The 9,873-nt window shown below is 38.6% G+C and overlaps 1 protein-coding gene across 1 annotated transcript in view; it reads right to left on the bottom strand.

The window, feature by feature from the left end:
- Window positions 1-8,022: 8,022 nt before the first annotated feature.
- The window catches only part of LOC110465606 (TATA-binding protein-associated factor 172-like), a 61,709-nt gene continuing 59,858 nt past the window's right edge, over window positions 8,023-9,873 (bottom strand). Inside the window, exon 40 of the mRNA XM_021521546.1 lies at window positions 8,023-9,155. Within this exon, the coding sequence (XP_021377221.1) occupies window positions 8,882-9,155 (274 nt within the window). The 3' untranslated portion in view covers window positions 8,023-8,881. The remainder of the gene's footprint in view (window positions 9,156-9,873) is intronic.

The raw sequence follows: 9,873 nt of genomic DNA, 5'->3' as shown, positions 1-9,873 counted from the left end.
AAAAATGATGAAAAAAATAAAATGAAAATAAATAAATATGTACAGCAATGAAATCATGGATGAGCATCAACTCAAACTATCATACGTGAAAGCCGACACGAATGTAGATACAAAAATGTAACATGAGTTACCACATGTATGTAAAAGCATTTATATACAGGAATGAACACAATTGCATGTACATGTATTATGACAGAAAACGAAAGCGTGTGTAAAAATAAATGCAAATGTGAAGGGGCATTAATGGACACGAATGTAAATCGGATAAGATTTGATGTTAGCCCGAACATAGACACGAAGGAGCCGTCAGAGAATTTGCACGCGTACGTATTCATGAGTTCTTGAAAGGTCCGAGTTCAAAAGATATAAGATAGATTATAAGTATATATACGCAACAGCAACAGAAAATATATATAAACCCGTATGCACACGAATGTATATACATACATTTGTATGAACATACACACACGTCCTAGTACTTTAATACACATACTAATACAAATATATAATATACATGTAGATATCAACACACACACACACACACACACACGTGCGTGCACGTGATAAAGGCATACCATGCGATAGCCTATGGTTACATATAATACCTGACATGTATACAATGCGTATGCGGGCAATGGAATGATGTCCAAAGTGTACTTGATTGAGAGTAATTATGTTCCATAAAAGAACTTAAATTGACAATTTAATATAGTAATTTAAGGTATTTCACACAGGCTCATGTCAGTGTATATAGTATGAGACAGGCTCATAACTTTTCCTCAAAATGATAAAAATGTGGAAGTTGGTTGGTATACCCATGTCAGGAAAAATGTCCATAATGACCTTTGCAGAAATTATTTGTTGAAAATATTGTTCACTTTGTCTGAAAAGTAACATTTGAATGCAGAATTCTAGTGGCGCAGTATTTTTCTTTTGTTTTGAAATTTGCGACAGTGTATGCAGATTTCATCTTTTGGTTTTAGCTGCCATAAGCGTTTCATTGTCTAGGGCGTGATGTTCTTTTCTCCAGTTGCATCGTTTTTTACTCGCCGGTACAATTTGTTCTATAGCTTTTGATATTGATTCAGTAAAAAAAAGCTCTCAAACTTCCATAAGTTCATTCTGTCCATGGCGTCCCATGACATTCTAGAGAGCTGTTCCCTCACAACTCAGTCGTCAGACTTAAAACTAGCTTCTACTTGCATTGGTGTACAGCCATACTCGCCCTAAGTAAAGCATAGGAAACTAAAGGCCAACGATAAACGATCTCTTGATCCAATACTGGCATTGTATTCAAGATTATCAACCATGTTTTTCATTGGTTGATTTTAGGTCCAGTACAGATGGCGAGTGGTCCTCCCTAAATCTAGTTGGTTCTTGGATAGTAAGTCCCAGGAATTTTGTCGCGACGTGATGGTCTCCTACAACTCATGTTGGTACAGGAAGGAGTCTGGAGTAAGTCTCAGGAATTGTGGTATTTTCATGCGATTGAGGAGTTTTAATTTTCTTTCAATTGAATTCCCTAAAACTGAGATCTTCCATGACCAGCAGATGGGAACGCTTGGTGGTGTTCAGCTTTTGAAACATCACACGGCTTTAATGTGGGGGGTTTACCTCATGTTACTCATTGGAGTTCACGTTCTATCTAGCAGGATGGCAAGGATTACCTGGGTACTTAACTCGATATCTTGTTAACAAACATCCTTGATACTCCAGGGGTTATGCTCACTCTCGCTCTCTACACCCTCGCTCTCTACACCCCTGGAATATGTCAATGCAAATCGAAGGCTCAGTGTGCACAACCTTGTGGATGAAACAGAAGACTAGTTTGATCATTTGATGTACATACATCAAAAGAATCTATTGGTCGGTTAACGGTAAAATTGACTGGCTTTGAAGTCGGGTATCGCCCCTCTCTAAGCTTCAAGGGACATGTATCAGCCTATAGTGATTGGTCAGGATCGATGTTTCACCTAAGACGAATCAAATAGCTAACCGCGTGCCTTGCTATGACACATTCCAAGGGGTGCAGAGAGCGAAAGTGAGCGTAACCCCTGGAGTATCGAGGATGTTTTACAGGACAGTCAAATGAGTTATTTTCAGCTCATTAATCGTTTGGTGTCTGTGTGACATGAATCGGATCCGAAAACATTTCTTATTGTGTAAAATCTTTCCTCCACTCACCCCGTCCTCAATAGTTGGAGTAAAGGAGTTCTCAAATTTGTCCATCCCCATCACATATCAAAACAAAATCAGAGATCTGTAAACGAAAACAAATTTATTGACAACAAACAATGTTTGATCTATTTCAGAATGAAGCCTGGTACACGGTATCATTATTGGCTTGGACTTTTCATTGTTTATATAATGAAGCTGTAAGTTAGACAACAATTTCATCACAAATACACACTCACTCACCACAAACATGTCAGGGTATTAATACCTTAAACCTAAATAGAACTTGCATGACTGGCTCACCACAAACATGTGTCAAGGTATTAATTTAAAACTAAATAGAACTTGCATGACTGGCTCACCACAAACATGTGTTAAGGGATTTATACACAAAATTCATACAGTCACATGACTTATCTCCACATGTCACATGATCACTATGCTTCAAATCACATAATCGATCCCTACAGTCTGTATATTACATTTTTTTTATGATCATTATGCTTCAAGTCAAAATGATATGAGCAAGCTAAAAGTCACATGTTTTCTACTGCAAGACTACATTATATAGCTCAGTGTCACATCAACACTACTGTAGGGTACACAATCAAGGCTGCAAGTCATATGAACACTTGGCTACAATTCACATGAACATTAGGCTGCAAGTCATATGAACACTTGGCTACAATTCACATGAACATTAGGCTGCAAGTCATATGTACATTAGGCTAAAAGTCATATGAACATTGGCTACAAGTCACATGAACATTAGGCTACAAGTCACATGGACATTAGGCTACAAGTCACATGAACATTAGGCTACAAGTCAGATGAACATTAGACTACAAGTCACATGAACATTAGGCTACAAGTCACATGAACATTAGGCTTCAAGTCACATGAACACTAGGCTTCAAGTCACATGAACACTTGGCTACAAGTCACATGAACACTTGGCTACAAGTCACATGGACATTAGGCTACAAGTCACATGAACATTAGGCTACAAGTCAGATGAACATTAGGCTACAAGTCACATGAACATTAGGCTACAAGTCACATGGACATTAGGCTACAAGTCACATGAACATTAGGCTACAAGTCACATGAACATTAGGCTACAAGTCACATGGACATTAGGCTACAAGTCACATGGACATTAGGCTACAAGTCACATGAACATTAGGCTACAAGTCACATGAACATTAGGCTACAAGTCACATGAACATTAGGCTACAAGTCACATGGACATTAGGCTACAAGTCACATGAACATTAGGCTACAAGTCACATGAACATTAGGCTACAAGTCACATGAACATTAGGCTACAAGTCACATGGACATTAGGCTACAAGTCACATGAACATTAGGCTACAAGTCACATGAACATTAGGCTACAAGTCACATGGACATTAGGCTACAAGTCACATGAACATTAGGCTACAAGTCACATGAACATTAGGCTACAAGTCACATGAACATTAGGCTACAAGTCACATGGACATTAGGCTACAAGTCACATGAACATTAGGCTACAAGTCACATGAACATTAGGCTACAAGTCACATGGACATTAGGCTACAAGTCACATGAACATTAGGCTACAAGTCACATGAACATTAGGCTACAAGTCACATGGACATTAGGCTACAAGTCACATGAACATTAGGCTACAAGTCACATGAACATTAGGCTACAAGTCACATGGACATTAGGCTACAAGTCACATGAACATTAGGCTACAAGTCACATGGACATTAGGCTACAAGTCACATGGACATTAGGCTACAAGTCACATGAACATTAGGCTACAAGTCACATGGACATTAGGCTACAAGTCACATGGACATTAGGCTACAAGTCACATGAACATTAGGCTACAAGTCACATGGACATTAGGCTACAAGTCACATGGACATTAGGCTACAAGTCACATGAACATTAGAGTACAAGTCACATGGACATCAGGCTACAAGTCACATGAACATTAGAGTACAAGTCACATGGACATTATGCTACAAGTCACATGGACATCAGGCTACAAGTCACATGGACATTAGGCTACAAGTCACATGAACATTAGGCTACAAGTCACATGGACATTAGGCTACAAGTTACATGAACATTAGGCTACAAGTCACATGAACACTCGAGTACAAGTCACATGAACATTAGGCTACAAGTCACGTGGACATGAGGCTACAAGTCACATGAACATCAGGCTACAGGTCACATGGACATCAGGCTACAGGTCACATGAACATTAGGCTACAAGTCACATGGACATTAGAGTACAAGTCACATGGACATTATGCTGCAAGTCACATGGACATCAGGCTACAAGTCACATGGACATTAGGCTACAAGTCACATGGACATTAGGCTACAAGTCACATGGACATTAGAGTACAAGTCACATGGACATTATGCTCCAAGTCACATGGACATCAGGCTACAAGTCTCATGGACATTAGGCTACAAGTTACATGAACATTAGGCTACAAGTCACATGAACATTAGAGTACAAGTCACATGTACATCAGGCTACAAGTCACATGAACATTAGGGTACAAGTCACATGGACATTATGCTACAAGTCACATGGACATCAGGCGACAAGTCACATGAACATTAGAGTACAAGTCACATGGAAATTATGCTACAAGTCACATGGACATCAGGCGACAAGTCACATGAACATTAGAGTACAAGTCACATGGACATTATGCTACAAGTCACATGGACATCAGGCGACAAGTCACATGAACATTAGAGTACAAGTCACATGGACATTATGCTCCAAGTCACATGGACATCAGGCTACAAGTCTCATGGACATTAGGCTACAAGTCACATGAACATCAGGCTACAGGTCACATGGACATCAGGCTACAGGTCACATGAACATTAGGCTACAAGTCACATGGACATTAGAGTACAAGTCACATGGACATTATGCTGCAAGTCACATGGACATCAGGCTACAAGTCACATGAACATCAGGCTACAAGTCACATGAACAATTGGCTACAAGTCACATGAACATTAGGCTACATGTCACATGAACATCAGGCTACATGTCACATGAACATTAGGCTACAAGTCACATGAACATCAGGCTACAATTCACACGATTTTTATCTCATACATGACATATGATCTATATACTTACATGCTGAATTATCCATACATTCCAATCTCAAACAAATCTTGTGAAAAGGAATTATATAATCTCAATGGCATTTCATGAATCCAACATTATTGAGTTTTTTATAACAAGTTTCATACAGGTAAGCAAACACATACAAGTAAATTGTCTCAAAATGCACATATATGTAACTTCTACTGGCAAACCACCTGAAACTTGAGAAGATTTCACACAGGACAATTTAAATGCATACAGGTAAATCAACACACACATACACTTATCTATGTATCTAATGTAGATAAACACACCAACGTAATATCTGAATACAGTTACATTTCAAATACAGAAGAATTCGTTTAATATCATTTCTCATTGGTCATGAGGGAAACATGATATTAACTGACATGTGACATTAAGTGGTAAGTATTGTACATTTAATATAAAATATGTTGATTGTTATAAAATATGCCACCATTTTTTTTCATACACATGCAGGTAATTATTGAGCAGGTAATAAATGTACAGGTAGCCATGTAGTGTACAGGTAAACTTTGTACAGGTAGCCATGTACTGTACAGGTAACCTTTAACAGGTAGCCATGTAGTGTACAGGTAAACTTTGTACAGGTAGCCATGTACTGTACCGGTAAACTTTGTACAGGAAGCCATGTACTGTACAGGAAATCTTTGTACAGGTAGCTATGTACTGTACAGGTAAACATTGTACAGGTAGCCATGTACTGTACAGGTAATCTTTGTACAGGTAGCTATGTACTTTACAAGTAAACGTTGTACAGGTAGCCATGTACTGTACATGTAAACTTTGTACAGGTAAACTTTGTACAGGTAATCTTTGTACAGGTAAACTTTGTACATGTAACCATGCACTGTTCATACATTCTAGCACTTTTCTAAGGTACAAAACAATTCTTTTCAAGCACTGAACTCATTTCAAGCACGTTTCAGGGTAAGTATTAACTAAGAGTAATGTGTACATTTCCAGCACGTTTCAGGGTGTGTAGTAACTAAGAGAAATGTGTACATTTCCAGCTCATTTCAGGGTGTGTGGTCACTAAGAGTAATGTGTACGTTTCCAGCACGTTTCAGCGTGTGTAGTAACTAAGAGGAATGTGGACATTTCCAGCGCGTTTCAGGGTTTGTAGTAACGAAGAGTAGTGTGTACATTTCCAGCGTATTTCAGGGTGTGTGGTCACTAAGAGTAATGTGTACGTTTCCAGCACGTTTCAGCGTGTGTAGTAACTAAGAGAAATGTGTACAATTCCAGCGCGTTTCAGGGGGTGTAGTAACTAAGAGTAATTTGTACATTTCCAGCACGTTTCATGGTGTGTAGTAACTAAGAGGAATGTGTACATTTCCAGCGCGTTCCAGGGTGTGTAGTAACTCAGAGTAATGTGTACATTGCCAGCACGTTTCAGGGTGTGTGGTAACTAAGAGGAATGTGTACATTTCCAGCGCGTTCCAGGGTGTGTAGTAACTAAGAGAAATGTGTACAATTCCAGAACGTTTCAGGGTGTGTATTAACTAAGAGTAAAGTGTACATTTCCAGCACTTTTCAGGGTGTGTAGTAACTAGGAGTAATGTGTACATGTAATAGGAGTTATTTCCTTGTTCTCATATTATGTCAACAATTTGTGTGGTGTGGGTGAATTTTAAATCCCATTTTATTGCAATAACTAAGAGTAATGTGTACAGTTCCAGCGCATTTCAGGGTGTGTGTTAACTAAGAGTAATGTGTACAATTCCAGCGCGTTTCAGGGAGTGTAGTAACTAGGAGTAATGTGTACATGTCCAGCACGTTTCAGGGAGGGTAGTAACTAAGAGTAATTTGTACATTTCCAGCACGTTTCATGGTGTGTAGTAACTAAGAGGAATGTGGACATTTCCAGCGCGTTTCAGGGTTTGTAGTAACGAAGAGTAGTGTGTACATTTCCAGCGTATTTCAGGGTGTGTGGTCACTAAGAGTAATGTGTACATGTAATAGGAGTTATTTCCTTGTTCTCATATTATGTCAACAATTTGTGTGGTGTGGGTGAATTTTAAATCCCATTTTATTGCAGGGTTTTTATCAATAAAATAAGGTACAAAACAATTCTTTTCAATCACTTAACTCATTTCAATCACTTTTCATTTTAATTATTAACTAATAGTAATGTGTACATTTCAAGCGCGTTTCAGGGTGTGTGGTAACTAAGAGTAATGTATACATTTCCAGCGCGTTTCAGGGGGTGTAGTAACTAGGAGTAATGTGTACATTTCCAGCGTATTTCAGGGTGTGTGGTCACTAAGAGTAATGTGTACAATTCCAGAACGTTTCATGGTGTGTAGTAACTAAGAGAAATGTGTACATTTCCAGCGCGTTTCAGGGGGTGTAGTAACTAGGAGTAATGTGTACATGTAATAGGAGTTATTTCCTTGTTCTCATATTATGTCAACAATTTGTGTGGTGTGGGTGAATTTTAAATCCCATTTTATTGCAATAACTAAGAGTAATGTGTGTAGCCATGTAGTGTACAGGTAAACTTTGTACAGGTAGCCATATCCTGTACCGGTAAACTTTGTACAGGTAAACTTTGTACATGTAACCATGCACTGTTCATACATTCTAGCACTTTTCTAAGGTACAAAACAATTCTTTTCAAGCACTGAACTCATTTCAAGCACGTTTCAGGGTAAGTATTAACGAAGAGTAATGTGTACATTACCAGCGCATTTCAGGGTGTGTGGTAACTAAGAGGAATGTGTACAATTCCAGCGCGTTTCAGGGTGTGTAGTAACTAGGAGTAATGTGTACATGTAATAGGAGTTATTTCCTTGTTCTCATATTATGTCAACAATTTGTGTGGTGTGGGTGAATTTTAAATCCCATTTTATTGCAGGGTTTTTATCAATAAAATAATAAAGAGAACCAACTCAGAACTTTGGCTATCCCCCCAACCCATTGTATCAAGGCAGATCTATGTGGTGTCTAAAGGGAAGAAAACAACACATTTGATGTCGAAGCTTTCTTATGCTTAAAACATTTCCTCCTGATCAATCAGCAAAGTTTTGCTGACTAGCTTATAACCAGAAGTTGACCCTACACGCAGATATAATCCTCATACTTGTAGCAACTGCACTTTGAACTAATAGGGGTTAACTACAGTAAAATATAGTAAGAATTGACTCTTAATTCACAAACAGAAACTATCATTCATATATCCTCCTCTCTGTCCTCTCAGTGACCCAAATATAAAACACTAGCATGTACCCTTTACATGATTAATGCAGTCAGATGATTGTAAACAGACAATGTTCTGACCTTACATTGTATCCCCTTATGTAACAAATACACCTTCTTTTGTGAAGAGTTCAACTGCCAAAATTTCTCTGAAACTTCTTCATCAACATAAACATGGGCAACCGATGGTGCTATCTGGAGGCCCCACTGGATCAGCCTGTATATCTACCGTTGGTACTATCTGGAGGCCCCACTGGATCAGCCCGTATATCTGGATTCCATATTGATCACAATAAACTCCTCCATCTTATAAGTGCCTCCTTATGTTCCTAAGGATTCAAGGAAGTTTTTCATGTCATATTCCGAGTTATACTGATCCTCGTCCCAAAGATCACCCAGGTTCTCCAACATGGAGGAAACTGTTTCCTTTTTCGAAGAGACACCTTCTGATTGGCTGGATCCTGTTGAACTTTGACCCTTCTTCTTGTCATCCAAAGAGAAGAGGTCTAACAACTGGTCTGTGCCCATAGTCTGTAGGCTGGAGTTCTCCTGGCTGATCACAGTGTTGGCAATGGTCATTTTGAACTTCTGCAACCTGTGTTTGAAAGAAAAACATTTGTCAATGAAATAAATCAGCATTATGTAAGCAGTTTAACAACAAAAGAGTAAAACAATCTAGACTTTTTTTTTGCCAATGAACAATTACTTTTAAAGAAAGAACAGGAATTACGAGAAATCAATTTTAAGAAATTATACAGTATAACTCTAGAAGGGAGGTTTTCTGCATCACCTAGAAACTAATGAAAACAAGAGGCCCAATGGGCCTGCATCGCTCACCTGGTATTAATCTCACACTTGTAATCTTAAAAGTGGACTAAAATACAGGTACAGGCAGAATATCAGTGTTTGATTCATAAGAACCTATTAAAAGATTTAAACATATGACGCCTGTGACCTTGAATGTCGAACAAGGACATAAGGTTGAAAGTGGGTCAAGGTCATTCATTTTAACAAACTTGGTAGTCCTTCATCCCAGCTTGCTAAAGGCCCAATTTCAGTAACCTGGACCTTTTGGTTATTGAGGAGAAGTGGTTTGAAGATTTTAAGACATCTGACACCAGTGACCTTGAAAGTGGGTCAAGGTCATTCATTTGAACAAACTTGGTAGCCCTTCATCCCAGCATGCTACAGGCCCAATATCAGTACCCAGGGCCTTTTGGTTATTGAGAAGAAGTTGTTTGAAGATTTTAACATATTTGACCCCTGTGACCTTGAAAGTTGGTTAAGGTCATTAATTTGAACAAACTTGATCT

This window comes from Mizuhopecten yessoensis, unplaced genomic scaffold (genome assembly GCF_002113885.1).
Source record: "Mizuhopecten yessoensis strain PY_sf001 unplaced genomic scaffold, ASM211388v2 scaffold11093, whole genome shotgun sequence".
Classification (NCBI taxonomy): Eukaryota; Metazoa; Mollusca; class Bivalvia; order Pectinida; family Pectinidae; genus Mizuhopecten; species Mizuhopecten yessoensis.
This window is presented reverse-complemented; position numbering and strand designations above follow the sequence as displayed.